The sequence below is a fragment of the Cinclus cinclus genome, chromosome 28 (genome assembly GCF_963662255.1).
Source record: "Cinclus cinclus chromosome 28, bCinCin1.1, whole genome shotgun sequence".
Lineage (NCBI taxonomy): Eukaryota > Metazoa > Chordata > Aves > Passeriformes > Cinclidae > Cinclus > Cinclus cinclus.
The window spans coordinates 3,230,328-3,245,929 of record NC_085073.1 but is presented as its reverse complement, the minus strand read 5'-3'; the positions used below and the strand labels follow the sequence as shown (position 1 = coordinate 3,245,929).

At 54.5% G+C, this 15,602-nt stretch overlaps 2 protein-coding genes across 7 annotated transcripts; both read right to left on the bottom strand.

The window, feature by feature from the left end:
• Positions 1-5,405: 5,405 nt before the first annotated feature.
• Positions 5,406-9,304, bottom strand: LOC134054402 (ectoderm-neural cortex protein 1-like). Of its 2 annotated transcripts, XM_062510141.1 has the most exons (3): positions 9,169-9,304; positions 6,844-8,649; positions 5,406-5,919 (listed from the first exon to the last, which is right to left on the bottom strand). In XM_062510141.1, the coding sequence occupies exons 1-2, from the start codon at positions 9,178-9,180 to the stop codon at positions 6,865-6,867; spliced, it is 1,797 nt and encodes a 598-aa protein (XP_062366125.1). In that variant the 5' UTR covers positions 9,181-9,304; the 3' UTR covers positions 5,406-5,919; positions 6,844-6,864. The 2 variants fall into 2 exon arrangements, with proteins under 2 accessions (XP_062366125.1, XP_062366126.1); XM_062510142.1 differs by having other exon boundaries at positions 5,406-8,649.
• A 219-nt stretch (positions 9,305-9,523) lies between these two features.
• On the bottom strand, positions 9,524-13,628 carry PEX11G (peroxisomal biogenesis factor 11 gamma). Of its 5 annotated transcripts, none has more exons than XM_062510111.1 (5): positions 13,563-13,628; positions 12,948-13,124; positions 12,653-12,873; positions 12,493-12,543; positions 9,524-12,066 (listed from the first exon to the last, which is right to left on the bottom strand). In XM_062510111.1, the coding sequence occupies exons 1-5, from the start codon at positions 13,626-13,628 to the stop codon at positions 11,841-11,843; spliced, it is 741 nt and encodes a 246-aa protein (XP_062366095.1). In that variant the 3' UTR covers positions 9,524-11,840. The 5 variants fall into 5 exon arrangements, with proteins under 5 accessions (XP_062366095.1, XP_062366096.1, XP_062366100.1 ...); XM_062510112.1 differs by having other exon boundaries at positions 9,524-12,063; XM_062510116.1 differs by having other exon boundaries at positions 9,524-12,063; positions 12,478-12,543; positions 12,695-12,873.
• Between the last annotated feature and the right edge of the window lie 1,974 nt (positions 13,629-15,602).

Below are 15,602 nucleotides of genomic sequence, written 5' to 3'. Positions count from 1 at the left end.
TAGCTGGAAGGAGATTTCTCATGGGTGTAGATCCTGTTGGCATAACTGCGTGCATCTCACTCAGAGCTGTGAACTCTCTTGATGCTCTTTAGTCTTAGGTCTGGTTTCTAGGGCCACCTTGCACTGTAAAGGTTTAATAAATAATCATGGTCCATGGTTAAATTGACCATTTTGTTGGGGAAGAGTTTGGTTTTGTTTTTTCGTTAGGGTGTAAACATTGTAAATATTTCCTTTACTGTTGGTACTGCAGTAGCAACATCTTTGTAGTCTTTATTTTATTTGTAAAGTTGATGGTTAAATATTAATATTCTGTTGAATTGTGCACTCTTGATTAATTGTAAACATGATCTTAGCACACCAAATGATGATTTTTACAATGATTGCAATGTTTCTCCACTGAAGGATTTCAGAGCTGCAATAGGACTGAAACCAACTTCTAGCAATAAAAAAAAAGAATATTTAAAACCTGCCTGCCTTTATATCTATATAATTATTTATTGTTTTCTATTTGAATGAAGATCAAAGCAGCTGCCACTTCTCATGTACTTCTCATTTTCTAGCCTGGACAGAAAGAATATGCCACAGGAACAAATCTGTGACGCTTTTCCAAAGGAGAGGATGGAGCATAGGGGGAGTTCAGTGCAGAATACAAATAGCTGCAGCCCTTGGCAGTGAGGTGAACACCTGAGGGAAAGATCAGCTGCTCCCAAACATCTGAACTCTGCTGGTGAGAGAGAGAACTTGATTAAGTTGCTTACATTAGCGTGGAGGTGCTTTGCATGGTGCCAGCCTGAGACATGCCTGGCTCTGTCCCAGGCAGTATCGGTTCCCACTTGGAACAAGGATAACAAAAATAGAAACTTTCTCCCTAGTGCTCGTGCCAGTTTGGCAGCCCTTGCTGCCAGCACCATCCCATAGCCTCTGGCTGGGGCTGCTCTTCCCAGCGCTGCAGCAGGCTGAGCTTCCTGGTGAAATCCCCACCGGTGGCACAGCTGGCAAGCAAATCCAAGAGCTGTAACCTCCAGTCATTTCTAGAGAGGAGAACAGATGCAAAACCAGGGAGACAGAGGGAGAAGTGAGCCTTGGATTGGTGCTGTCAAGGAAGAGGGAGGGGTTTATCATCGAATCCTGCGCTGCAGCCAGGGGCGAGGAAAGCCTGAGCCAGGGTTGGTGGCAGTGTGGTCTGCCTGTCACTGCCTTTGGGGCTTATCAAAGCAGCTTTGTGAGGACCCTGGGCCTTTGTGCACAGGAGTCAGTAAAACAAGCCAGCATTTGTCAGCCTCTGAAGTGCATGTGACATCTGGATTGTGACACAAACTGGAACGACATAATTTTTTCTACTTTTCCACATGCATAAATAATCAAAGACTTCTAGGCAGCCCAGTGTTTAAAATTTGGTCTTTATGGGAGGTAACAGGCTGTCATGTGAGAGAATGACGTCTCAAAGTCAGTGTGTGTAGAAGATTTTGCTTGTGCTTATTTTAGGAAAATATTTCTTCTCTCTGTGGAGCTCCCGGGAGCCGAGCCACAGTGCCCATTGGAGATCAGTCACTGCCTCCGTGCTTCCAGACCTCGTGTCTGTGTCACCACAGCAAGGCCAGTCACTCCATGTCCATTTCTAAATATTTTTTGGCAGCAATAAGTGGAATCAAAGTGGTTTTGTGGGGGACAGCAGGGAGGAGGAGAGTCTAGGAGAGAAGCTAAGAGGATCTGCACTGTGCTCTTCTGCAGCTGTTTTCATGTCAGACCTGTAGGAATGGTTTCCAAGAAGACGAGAAGAGCCTGGATCAGGCAGATCCAGGGTTAACATGGCCGAGAGGGATCCCTGCAGCACAGATTCCCACTGGGAACTGCCCAGCTGCAGCAGCCCAGAGCTCAGCAAAGGCAAGTTTAAATCCTGGGCAGAGTTTGCATCTGTTAGAAGTTCGGTGCTGCTGCAGCCATCCGTGTTCAAAGGTGTGTAGGTGTTGCTGCGTTCAGTTTATGCCACAGCAGCAGGGCAGACATTCCTTGGGCACTGCAAACACCTTGCCTGGCAGTGGCACTGATAATGCTGTCACTCCTCAGTGAGGCACAGAGGGAGCGATTTCAGGAAGGGTGTGACTTGAGGACACACTGGCGGTGCCTTCAGAGCTGGTAGCTTGCTCACACCGATATTCCAGCAGCTCCGCCCTGCCTTGTCTCTCTCTCCAATCTGTAGCTAATTAACCCGAAACCCAAACCACATTCTTTCTGTGGATGAATCATGCCGAGGCCATCGGCAATGACCAGCTTTATGCTAAACCTATCGCTTTCATGTGGGTGAGACAAGGCTGATGGTTCCCATACATGCATTTGAGATTCATCTGTGAGCCAGATGCTCGAGGACAAACATGCACAAAGGATACTGGCTCCACAGTGTGCTCCAGCAGTGGGAATGTGCTGCCTTTCCCTTTCCTCAGCCCTGTGACTCAAATCTGGTTTAATTTCTCATCCCAGCAATGGGGCCAACCCAAGGCTCAGCAGACAGGGATGTGGGGCCTGTCCTAGTAGTTGGCTGCTGCTGTGCCCATGGGATCTGGAAGAGGATAAAAGCCAAACCCTCCTGGAGCTGGCAGTACTGGAGCATGTGACACAGGGTCCCCAATTCTGGGACTGTCACAGGCACTGGAGGCTCAGACAGGGCAGCATCATTTTGTTCTGGGGCTCCTTGACTTTGCACGAGGGCCTGGAGTGCCAGGACACAGGGATTGGCTTCCCACTGCCAGAGGACAGGGCTGGATGGGATATTGGGAAGGAATTGTTCCCTGGGAGGGTGGGCAGGCCCTGGCACAGGGTGCCCAGAGCAGCTGTGGCTGCCCCTGGATCTCTGAGAGTGCCCAAGGCCAGGTTGGACATTGGGGCTTGGAGCACCCTGGGACAGTGGAAGGTGTCCTTGCCATGGCAGGGGTGGGAATAGGATGAGTTTTGAGATCACTCCCACCCAAACCATTCCAGAATTCCCTGTCCACAGGACCATGAAAACTCCTCGCTGACAGCACAGTGTGGATGTGCCTCTCCCATGTCAGAGCAGCAGCTGATGTCATTTTTCTGTGTGGAACCGTGTCTTGCTGGACCTGAAGCCATCTCAGATGAATACACGTAAAATGCAGACCTGCCAGGGAATTTCAAGTGTGCAATGTCCCTTTTCCTTTCTGGAACATTGGAAGTCACGAACAAAACCACACTGTCTGTAATTAAAACTTTCTCTTTCCTGAGCTGCCATGAATTACCATTGTAACAGTACCTTGCTAGATGTGAGGTGGGTGTGCTGAAGAACATTTTCATGATCCATATCCCATCTTAACCAGGAAGGGGAATTTCTCAGTTACTGCTGTGTTTGGGAGGGAGAAAGGCCACAATGCTGTCTTGATGCTCTGGTAGCAGGAGCTGCTGAGCAGAAGGCACCTACAAACCCAAGCGGTAATTCCCTTGATATGAACCCTGTCTGTCTGTCTTGTGGCCAGGAAGGAGCTGGATCAGTCTGATCCCAAACTTCTCTGGCTGTGGGGGCTTCTAAGCTTTGTGTGAGAAGGGGGACATCCCATGGGACAGTGATATCACAGCTTGGATTGTTTTGCCTTTGAGCCTAGTGATGCTCATGTGAGTTGCCTCTTCCAGATGTGACTTTGGGCTAGGGTCTAACTCCTGCAGCTGAAGGTGAAGATACAAAGTGGGGGTCTGGGCTAGGAGAGGTCTAGGTTCGAGCTATGCTGAGATTCTAAATTAATTATATTAATTCACGAGGTTTTCTACCCCAGCAACCAAATTCACTTCTAAACCAAATTCACCTACAGCTCAGTTGGCCTGAACCTTCTGGCCCTGGCACTGAAGCAGCAGAGTGGATCCACGGCATGGAAATGTCAAACTGGGAAAACAGGTCTGTTGGGAGGACTCAGGCACGCACCAGTGAAGCTCCCTCGCTTTCCCCAGGGTACTCCGGGAGCTGGGAGCTGGTTCTTACCAGGAGGAGGTGGAGCTGGAGGGACAGGGGGCTCTCTGCCAGGTGAAGGAGGATGAACCGATGCGTTGCAGCCCGGGCTGGCTTTGTAGCTGGCTTTGCTGCCGGCAGCGGGGAGCACCGCGGTGCAGCCCAGCCCAGCCCAGGCGCGCTTGGAGCACCGGTTTTCACTGACGGGGGGTTGGAGTGGAAGGAGGGAACAATGCCCAGCCCCTGCAAAGGCTGCAGCAGCAGCAGCAGCGCTGGGGCCCGTTCCCCGAGCTGAGAACACCCGAGCCTGGCTCAGGGAACGCCCGGCAGACGGACCCTGCTGCTGGAAGCTGCTCCACGCCGGGAGCGGGAGGCGGAGGTGGCGAGCAGCCAGCGTTTATTGCTTGGCAGCATAAACAAAACAGCTGCTGCAGCTCAAACGGCCGTGAATGAAACCTCTGCTCCTCTGGCTCGCTGAGCACAGGGCAGCCCTCAGGAGTAGCTGGAGATGTAACAAAGGCGAAGCAGCTCCTGGCTGGGTAACAGGGTTGGAGACACTTCCAGACAGCTGCTGGTCCCAGCAGAATCCTGTGCTGTGACTTTTCCTGCTTGCAAGGCACAGCCAGGCTGGGAGCTGCTGGATGGTTGGATCCCATGACCTTGACAGCCTTTTCTCATCAAAAGGAGTCTGTCCTGCTGCTGCCTGTGTGCTCCAGGCAGGCTCTGGGCTCCTCTCCCTGCAGCCTGAGCTCCCGTTGGGCTCAGCCAGTGATGGAGAGGAGGCACAACAAGGGTGCAGGGAAAAAGGCCCAGCCTGGGGGCTGAAAATGGCAAAAGCATCAGAAAAGGGGGTGGAAATGAAGCTGGTACATCTGCTCAGCCCCCAGCAGCAGGGCAGCTCCCTTCCTTCCCATCCTGCCAGCTCTTGCCTGTGCAAGCAGCTTGGAAGAGTTGTGACATTGATTTATTTAATTCTGAAATAATGGATCACACCCAAACCATGCTTCTCAGGTGAGACAGTTGTGCCTTTGGTGCCTGTTTCCTCTGACCATGCTGATTCATGTCTCACCTCCTCCCTTAACAGAGCTTTTCTTTCCCAGGCACTGCCTCCACTTACCTAGAACAGGGCCTGAAGCACTCAGCCCTTTGGGACAGAAGGGACAACACCTTCTCCCATTCGTTTGGATAGTGAGGAAACCCCACTCTGTGGAGAGTGACCAGGAAAGGGCAGAGAGTATCTTAATCCTTGAAGTTTTGAAGAGATTTGTGTCTTCTTCAAAGCTAGAAGGCAGTGTGAGATCTGAGCTTTCCTCAGTCCCAAGTTACAGAGATACAGGAAGATCTGAGACCTTGATTCAGACTGCAGCAGGGAATGCTCCTCACTGTTCTACCAGGCTGGGAAAACTTGCACCTTTAGCACACAGAACAGTCAAGGGACACGGTGGATTTTATTCAGATTTATTGAAGCAGCTCCAGGCTGAGTAATAAACACACAAAACTGCTGTATAAAAAAGAAGTAAAAGTACAGAGCCAGCCCATGGGCAAAGTACTGTCACATGTCCAGGCTACTGCTTGGGTGCTGCAAGTCCCAGCAGTGCAGTTCTGCAGCTGATCAGGAGTGTCCTTTCTTCTTTCTAGTGTCACTGAAACCAAAATAATCCCTCTGGTTATGGAGATCACATAAATTAAGAGAAAACTTGGAAATCTTTTACTGTCTCAAGGGACAGCACAAGCTGTCAGCCCAAGGAGGTCCCTCCATGCCTGCTTCCTCCCTGGCCTGACCAAGGGGATGGATTTGCAGAAGCAGTTCAAAGCCAAAGCCGAGTTGCTTGAGCCCTGCTGGTGCTGATGGGCTCCACGCTGGCACCCAGCTCACAGACTTGCCAGGTGGGAGGACGTGCTCCTGCTGCCTGTGTGCTCCATCTGGATCCTCAGTCAAGGGAGGCACTTGGCAAAATCAGGTGTGAAGCCTGTGATGCACAGCAGAGTATTGTGAGACCAGGGCACAGCAACCCCAGCCCCACTCCTCAGGCCTCAAATCCCAGAGAAATTCCAGCAATGCCTGACCATTTCCCTCTAGAGCCAGGAATTTTCTAAAGGTATCACTGGATATTTTATTACAGTAAATAATTTTATTTAGGCAGTACGACTCTTACAAGGAGAAAAGGAAAACCCTGCAGGGTCTGTGATTCACTGGCATAATTTCTGCCAAAAGCCTTTAGAAAGGTTTAATTCCAGTTGCAAATGTTGAAAGTCAATCTCTGTGTAGCAGAAACGCAATGGCATGAAAGGGACACCAGGGAATAATTAGAAGCAGAGAAACCCTGTGTTTATACATAGACAAGGCTTGTCTTATAAATGCAATTACCCACCATTCTGGGACTAAATCCCAGCCAGCTATAATCTTGTTCTGGCACCAGCTCACAGCCCTGGCGTCCCACAAGACATTTGGGTGCCACTGGCAGATTAAGCGTGGCACCAGGAGGAGGAGGAGGCTGTGCTAAAAGCAGCAGCCGGACCCTGTGGCACCACGGGGTCTGTCCCAGCTCCTGCAGACAGCCTGACTGCAAAAACATCGACTCCTCCAGCCTCCTGATCCAGGGACAACACCCAATCCTCACACACAGCATTCCCCAAAATCTTTGCACAGGCCAAGATGCCAGGTTAAGAGTCTTGCTATTTACACTGATCTTCTCCCTGCAGCGTTTCAGCACCTATGGAGACCTTCTCTCTCCTGCAGGGGTTTTACATCCCACACTACCAGCCTGGAAGTTTTGGAGCTGATGTTCACACAAGGCTGCTCTCTAGGACAACTCCAGTCCAGAGCCATGTGCATCTGCCCCTCAAGTTTTAACCTGACACAGAGGAGCTCTGGGTGACCCACAACTATTTACCTTCCAGGTCCCTCGGCACGCTCAGGCAGACAGGTACTTCCAGGTGCTGACGAAGGCGGTGGGGATGAGGGAATAAGGCACCGTGGTGACGCTGCTCCAGGTGTCGGACGAGGGGTCGTAGCAGTCCAGGGTTTTGCAGCGCTGAGCCCCACAGTAGCCCCCCACCACGTAGAGCCTGTTACCTGAGGTGACAGCACGGCAGCTGATGCACTTGGCGGTGACATCTCCGAACTTGGACCACTGGAAGGTGTCGCTGTGGAAGCGGTACGCGGAGCTGGCGGAGAACTCCGTGTCCCCGCCGATGACGATGACGTGGCTGCCCACCACGGCGGCCGCCGTGTAGCGCCAGGGCTGGGGGCAGCTGGCGGGCACCGTCCAGCGGTTCTGGCAGGGGTCGAAGCACTGCACCTTGGGCAGCTTGTTCTGGTTGGCGCTGGTGCCCCCGAAAACAAACAGCTTCATCTTGGCTCCCACCACAGCGGCGTTGCTCACGCCTTCCCGGAGAGGAGCCACCAGCGACCATTTGTCCAGCTGAGGGTCGTAGTGCTCCACTTGCTTGAGGGACACGGAGGGAGAGGCTGGGAAGGCCCCGCTCATGGCCGTGTGACCCCCCACCACGTACAGGCAGTGGTCCAGCTCGGCAGAGCCGTGGCCAAATCGCGCCACCAGCATGGGAGCAGCTTTGGCCCACTCGTCGTGGAGGGTGTCGTACACCCAGACGTCCCTGGAAGCGCCGTTCTCGGAGCCCTTGCCGCCGGTGATGTAGACCTTGCAGCCGATGGCGCAGGCACTGCACTCCTTGCGGGGGCTGGGGATGTCAGCACGAGGGATGATCTCGCTGGTTTTATGGTCCAGCATGTAAATCTTGTCGCACATGAAGGTCTGGCCCCCAAGCAGCAGCAGGGCCTGGCTGACCTTGCGGGGCCGGGCACAGCACCCCGTCACCAGGCCGTCGTTCTGCAGGATCTTCATTTTGCATCGCACGGCGTCGGCCACGATCTCCTCCCCCAGCTTGTGGCTGGTCACCAGCTTCTCACAGGCCACCTGCTTCCGCAGGTAGGACTCGGGCAGCAGGGCCAGGCGGACGGAGCGCAGCAGCTCGGGCAGAACTTCGTGGCGTCGGGGCAAATCATAGCGGATCCAGCCTATAACGGCTTCATAGACCAGCGTCTCATCCTCTACCTCCAGCTCCTCGCTCTCCACCAGCTCCAGCAGCTTGTCTTTGGGCAGTCGGAGGAAATCTTCAGTCTTGCAGAGCGAGGTGAAGTTGGCCAAGGCCATCCTCCAGGACAGCTCCAGCAGCCGCTCGCAGCAGTGGGCATCGGACAGCAGCAGCATATTCAGGCAATTCCCAGGGTACAGATTCTTCTCCAGAAAGTCAGCCGAAGCATCCCGGATATCCTGGAACTGTAGCATGTCCCCAGCCTCCAGCAAGGACTCGGCGTTCTCCTCGTTGATCAGCACCCGGGCTGAGTAAGCGTAGTCCAGCAGCAGCTCCAGCACCTCGGGGTGCAGCGAGTCGTGGAAGTTGACCTCGGCATCTCTGCTCTCTTTCAGGCCCCCGCTGAACATGGCGTTGAAGTAGCGGCTGCAGGCGGCCAGGACGGCGCGGTGGCAGGGGAAGCTCTGGTTCCCCGCCCGCAGCACCACGTCGGTGAAGAGGTTCTGCTGGCGGAGCAGGTTCAGCTGGGTGAGGAGGCTGTCGGCGTGGCCCGGTTTGTGGAAGAGATGGATGTTCATGGAGCCCGAGCTCGAGCGGGATTTCCGGTTCTCGTGGCTGCTGACGGACATAGTGCTGAGGCCGCTCTGCGGGGCAAAACCGGCGAGTCAGCACGGGCAGCGCGGCCCCGGGCCCGGCACGGCCGCGAAGCGGAGCCCGTAACGGGACCGCGGCGGGACCGCCCCGTAGCCGCGGGGCACCGACCGAACCGAGGCACGGGGAGCTCCCGGACCAAACACCCGTGCAGCGCACGAGTCCGCCGAACCTCCCGTAGTACCGGGGAGGGGGCGATGTGCGCTCCCGGTGATGCTCTCGCCCAGCCCGCCCCGCTGTCCCGCACCCACCTCAGGGGTCCCCCGACCCGGCTCCGCGGTTTCCCACCTAGCTCAAAGGTCCCGCACCCGGACCCGCAGTGTCCCAGCCGGCTCCGCTGTCCCGCGCCTGACTCAGTTATTCTGCACCCGGCCCCGTGTCCCACACCTGGTCCGGTTGTCCCGCACAGTCCGCCCTATCTCGTACCCGGTCCTGTACGCGACCCCGCACCTGGTCCCGCACGGTCACCCCTATCCCGTACCCAGTCCCACCCAATCCCCGCTATCCCGTACCCGGTTCCGCATCCGGTCCCGTAGCCGGACCCGTCCGATCCCGCTATGCCGTCCGTACCCGGTTCCGCACGTGGTCCCCACTATCCCGTACCCGGTTCCGTACCCGGTTCCGTACCCGGTTGCGTACCCGGTTCCGTACCCGGTCCCGCTCCGCTCCGGCTCTGCCGCCGCCCCGCCGCCGCCGCGTGGCCGCCCCGCGCTGGCCCCGCCCTCGCCCGCCCCGCAGCCAATCAGCGGCCGCAGCGCTCGGCTCTCGTTATTTGTGAATGGGAGGCGGGGCCGGCCGTGCGCATGCGCCGCCCGCTGACCCCGCCCTGCCCGCGGGCAGCGTGGCCGTGCCCGCTCCCCACGGGTGCGGTGTCCCCCGCTGTCCCCCCGCTGTCCCCCCGCTGTCCCCCATCCCAAAACATCGCCGGACGGCCGGAGCCAGCTGCGCCACGGAGCCGGGACGGCGGATCTGAGGCACCCGAGCGCGGCGGAGCTTTGCGGACGGACTCGCCCCGCCATAAAGGGCCATAAACGCGACAGCCGCGCCGGGAGCAGCAGCGCCTGCCCGCGGCCTTTGGATCCCGGCCTGCTGACAAAGGCAGGTCGCCGCCGAACAAACCAGCCCTGCTCAGCGAGTGTTTTCCTGCATAGAGCCCGCCTCGGAGAAGTGGAGCCCGGCCCATCATCCGCACCACCGAGACCAGCGCAGGAGACTTTCCTTACCAAGGGAAGGAATTATCAGCCTCTCTCAGGAGCAAGAAACGAGTTGGCCTGATGGTCACGACAGAAAAGAGGAAAAAAATCCACCAAGTTTTGGGAGGATTGGGTCTTCCTGCACAAGATCTCGTGCTAAAAATGAGCGAGTGGTGGTGCCCTGGAGAGGCAGCAGCAGCCACAACAGGTGTTTAAACACTCTGCCAGCAGGGATCAAAACCACCTCAAGAAATAAATACAAATTCCAGAAATTCGGAATTACCCAATTTTGATTTATCTGTGCCTGTTTCAGCTTTACCAGCTGCAAATTAAGGTCACTTGTTGAGGAATTGATGAAGCACATGCTCTTAGAGCAGTTTACAGTGTCCTTTCTTTACACTGAAATTAATGCATGATTAAGAGGTTTATTAATTTAGCATCAGAGGTTATGTGGGGTTTCTTGTTTTGCCTTTTTTTTTAAATTGGCAGAGCTACACTTGTCCTGTGCTGAGCAGTACTGTAAGTCCTTGAGGAATGATTCAGTGGGGTTAAGAATACAAAATAAATCTGATTTATTATTAAAAAACACTAAACTGCAGCAGGAACCATCACAGTGGGTGACAGGAGCAGGCAACAGTCAGAGGTGTCCCTAAGCAGCAGGACTTGGGTGCTGCCCCTGTTCAGTCACAGGACTGAGAAAAGGAAAAAAAAAATGAGTCTCCTCCAAGTAAGCTCTGAAAAAAAAACTGTCCATCTGGCAGCAAACCCCCAGCACAGCCACAAAGGCTTCCTCAGGGGAAGGTCCAGATAAACACCAAGGACAGGGCAAAGGATAAAGAATATCCAGGCTTCACTCTGCTCTTTGAACACAGGCAGGACACAATTCCCCTTGTGCAGGCCAAAAGCAACAACAAACCAAGGTCAAACCTGGAAGTGCAGCATGTGCCATGCTGGGGGCAGGGACACGCAGACTAAGCACAATTATTTTCAAAGGATGCATTTCCATGGCAGTCAGACAAAGGCTGAGAGTTATTTCAGCAGGAGGAAGGCTTGTGACACATGCAGAGCTGCAGCTCACACACCACTAATGTTTTCGAGCTTTCCAGAACCAAAGATAAAGGACTTCTCCCTCTTATAGGAGGAATGGTCAAGGCCATCTTTGAAGTATTTGTGTCGTTTATTATTGGCAACGCCCAGAACTGCAGCTGCAAACCCCACCTTGGCATAGGTTTGATTGCTTCTTTGAAAGGTGATTAATACATTTCCTTTTTTTTTTTTTTTAAAATAAAAACCCCCATCCGTTGGCAGCTGCCGGAGCCTGGTGGAACAGCTCCACCCGGTGGCATTCCACAAAGGCACAGCTGGAGCCTCAGCTTGGTTGGAAGTCTCGACTTCCAACATTTCTCCTTATACGGGCAAGGCAGGCTAGGAAGGTTGAGGCTGCTCCCAGTGGCAATCTCCTGCCCCTCTCCCCTCCGAGGAAACACATCTGTCACAAACAACACCCCTGCTCGCTCCTGACTGAACTCTGGGCATCAGCTCTGAGCCCAAACCCCAAAACACCCGAAGAACTCCCATCCCTGGCTCAGATGCAGCACCAAGCACTGAGCCCAGAGGGTGAATTCACAGGATTCATCCCTTACCAGCTCTCTGTGACAGAACCGTGGCCACTGTGCTCTTTTAAGTGGCAGAAAACACTGGGAGGTTGCATTTATCTTTTGGGACAGATGGAAACAACTCTTTTCCCTCAGTTTTACCCACTGTAGGGGATTCTTGATTTTCAGACGATTCACCTGAATTATTTCTCTGATTAAGAGTGATAAAAATTGTCAGCTGCAAACAATCCCCTCTTCAACAGGCATCTGGATTCTAGTCCCAATTCTGGGATATCTGGAGTGACAATCATCAACACAGGAAAGTTAAAATACACCCTGCCTCACTAAAGGCACTTTTACCATGTGAAAACTGGGCTTGTAAAGCTCAATTATGGCTTAAGCAGGTTCAGAATTTGCTCTTCTTGATGCCTGGTAGATTCCAATCAGGGAAGAGATGGTCCCCAGGAGTCCTACTAACCATGGAGGGAACCTTCCTGCCCAGAGGAATCCTGGAGGCAGCCAGTGGATTGCGTTGGAGAGATCTGCTGTGTCCCTGAGGATGCTCAGAACTTCAGTCTTCACCTGGGCCCTCAGTTTCTGCTGGCTCTGAGGTGAAGTGCTGCTGGAAAAGAAGGTGATATTAGTGACAGTCCAGAATGTCCTAATAACTGTGATGGCTACAGATGAGAACTGACAGATGTGGGTAAGTTACAGGAAGGATGGAGAGGGACTTCAGGCAAGGAAGGACAGGACACAGGGAATGGCTTCCACTGCCAGAGGGCAGGGCTGGATGGGATATTGGGAATTAGGAATTGTTCCCTGGGAGGGTGGGCAGGCCCTGGCACAGGGTGCCCAGAGCAGCTGTGGCTGTCCCTGGATCCCTGGAAGTGTCCAAGGCCAGGCTGGATGGGGCTTGGAGCACCCTGGGACAGTGGAAGGTGTCCCTTCCTGTGGCAAGGGGTGGCACTGGATGGACTTTAAGGTCCTTTTAACCTAAACGATTCTGAGTTTGCATTATCAGCTCCACGGGCACGGAGGGAAATCATACCCCTTGTGCTGGCTCAGTTTTCTTCTTAACTGGAACAAGATTCTCAGGGATCTGAAAAGAACAGAATTATTTCTCCTACAGCACCAAACAGGAGGGTTTGGGTTTTTTTTGGTTTGTTTTTTTTTCTTTTTGCATTAACTGCTTCTGCGAGAAAGAGCACCTCCCACAGCTTCGTTGTAGCCCGTGCCCATCCCGGCCGTACCGCAGGATGTCCAGGAGCAGAGTACAGCACCACAGCACCGTGCTCCGAGTCCACCACTTCTGGGAGCCGGCGCGGATGATACCGACATCCGCCGCCCACGCCAGGTGCTCGCAGGGGTAGTACAGCTGGTTGGCCACGTTGCAGAGCACCGAGAGCCCCCGCACCAGCGCGTCCTCGCCCTGCGGGGAGCGGCACATGGGGCACGGCCGCGGCGGGACCGGGGGGCTACCGGGGACCGCGGGGCCGCGCTCACCTTGGGGCCCAGCCCGTAGCTGTAGCTGTGCTGGAGCATGGCCAGATCGTCGAAGAGGCGCAGGGCGGTGCGGCAGGAGCTGAGCTGGGCAGAGGCGGTCAGGAGCCCCCCGGGCAGCCCCGCGGGCCCGGGCAGAGCTGCCCCCGCCAGCTGGCAGCCGTAGCACAGAGCCCGGACCTGCGGGCACGGAATCACCGGGCGCAGGGCCCACGGGACGGTGATGCTGGCACCAGAGCTACCGATCTCTTTTTTGCTCTTTCTCCTCTCTTTTTCTCCTTTACCTCATTCTTTCTCTCCTCCTTTCGCTAATTCACCTCTCCAACTTCTCTGACCTTTACGCAATCCCCATTGCCCTGTGCGCCGGGACTCCCATACCCGTTTTCCTCCCGTGCATCATTTACCGGTAAAACTTGGGTTGTTTGTGGACCCTCTGCTTTTGTCCTTCCTTTCCACCAATGTGGAAAGCACTTACGGATGTCCCAGGCGCTTCCTTCCCCTTAAGAGTGGGTAGCTACAGCAGAATCGGGTCCCGTCGTTCACCGCCCGGTATCGGCGGGCTCAGACTCCCCTCCCCACTCACCGCCCCGTACCGGAGGTCTCAGAACCCTCACTCACCGCCCAGTCGCGGCCCCGGTGCGTCTCCAGCGCGGCCACCAGCCCCCCAAGAGGGCCCGCCGCCATGGCAACACTTCCGGGTTCTACGCCACGTGAGGACGCGGGGCACGCCGGGAAGGAGGCGGAGCCGTCGCCATGGCAACGCGGCCTGGCTGCCCCGCGGCCCAGCTGGGCCCTGCTCGGGGATGGTGCCCGAAAGGGGTTGGGTCCCACCCGGGAATGGTGCCCGGCTGGGTCCCGCTGCCCCTCACGGCCTCCGCACCCCTTCAGCGAATCCTCCTTCAGCCCTTTTCTCAGCCCGATTTCCCCGTTCTGGGGGATTCTAGGCCGGCCCCGCCGCTGCGGTGATGCTGGGCCGGGCCGGGTCGGGGTTGATTCAGTGAAATCTGGGAAACCCGACTTTAAGAGGCCCTTGCGGACGGCGGTCCCCGTTGTGCCCCGACGTGCCTTGTTCATATGCGCACAGATCTGTCACCTGGGAGAGGGGGAGCTTGTCCCCTGTCCCACCTTTAGAGACCTCCCAGCCCCCGGCTGAGTGACGGGAGGGGAGCATTCTGTGTGGAGGCAGAAATCGGGCGCTCTCCATCCTCCTACACCTTCCCTGCTCAGCAAGCGGATCCCACCCGCTTCCTTAGGGGCTCCAGTGGGTCCAGTGCCTGGGCACAGAGTCACACTCACGCTGCTGTTAGTTAAAGCTGTAAGAACTACTTGGGTATTTTGTTTACACTTTTTATAGCCGAGTATCACAGAATTGCAGAATATCCAGAGCTGGAAGGGACCCACAGGGATCATCAGTGCAGCCCCTGTCCCTGCCCAGACACCCCAACAATCCCACCCTGAGCATCCCTGAGAGCGGTGTCCAAACGCTCCTGGAGCTCTGGCAGCCTTGGGGCCGGGACCATTCCCTGGGGAGCCTGGGCAGTGCCCAGCACCTTCGAGGGGGAAGAACCTTTTGAGTAAATCAAGCTTTTGACTAAACCATCATTTGAGCAAATCAATCTGATTTCATGAAACAGGTTCACTACCATTTCACTAAGCAAAGCCACTCCCAACCACTCTTTTGCTGCGCAGCGTCTCCAGTCTGGGAGCTGGACTTGAGATCCTTGTGGGTCCCTTCCCACTTGGGATATTCACTGATTCTGATTGTTCCACACTTGCTGTACCCTCAGATGCTACAGTTATCCCATCTGATGCACTACATCCTTGTCGCACAGTCTCATGACTCACCTCACTGCAATCTGGTGTCAACCCCTTTGCCACTTCATTACGTAAAATGAATAAAATGAATTATTTCTGGGACATGAACCAGTGTCTTGATCTTTCTCCATTGCTATGTTTGTTTTTAAAAGTTGTTTTACATTTATTTTTGGGAGGAAGGAAAGGATTTTGATCAAAAGCTGTGCTTATGCAACCTCAGGAAGGGATGTGGTTAGAGCTAGTCATGGAAGGCATTAAGAAAATCCTCCTCTGACACTGCCTTCTGTTTCCCAAGAAGTTAAGAGAGATGTCTCTTCATGCCATGGATCTGTGCTTAAGCTGTTTGATTTGCTAAATGTGGAACAGATCACAGTGAATTGGTCTTTTCCTTGGCCCTAAACTTCTGGAGCAGCTCCATAACTACCATATGGAGTGATATTCCCATAACTGCAGCGTGAATTTCTTCATTTGCCTCCTCACCCTGAGAGTTGTTTTCTGTTTGTGCGAAGGTTTTGAGCAAAGTGCTGACGGCAGAGCCATCCTTTTCCTGTCTTCAGGGGAAATGCACACAGGTGTCTGTGACTGTAGAGCTTTCCTAGTGCTGCCTCCTCATTTACTGCCTCGAATTAATTTTTATTTTGATTCCATCTGTCAGCACATGAAAGTTCTGTCAGAACTACGCCAGCCGTGCTGGTGCCACACAGGCGGCCAAGGGGCTCCCCAAAGACATGCTACAGCAAGCCCAGCCTTAACAGGCTTGGATTAACACAGGGGAAGTGGGTTTATACCCAGCAAGGCTCCAGCTTCCCCTTAATTCCCTTTGGGGTGTGCTCCTGACCTACT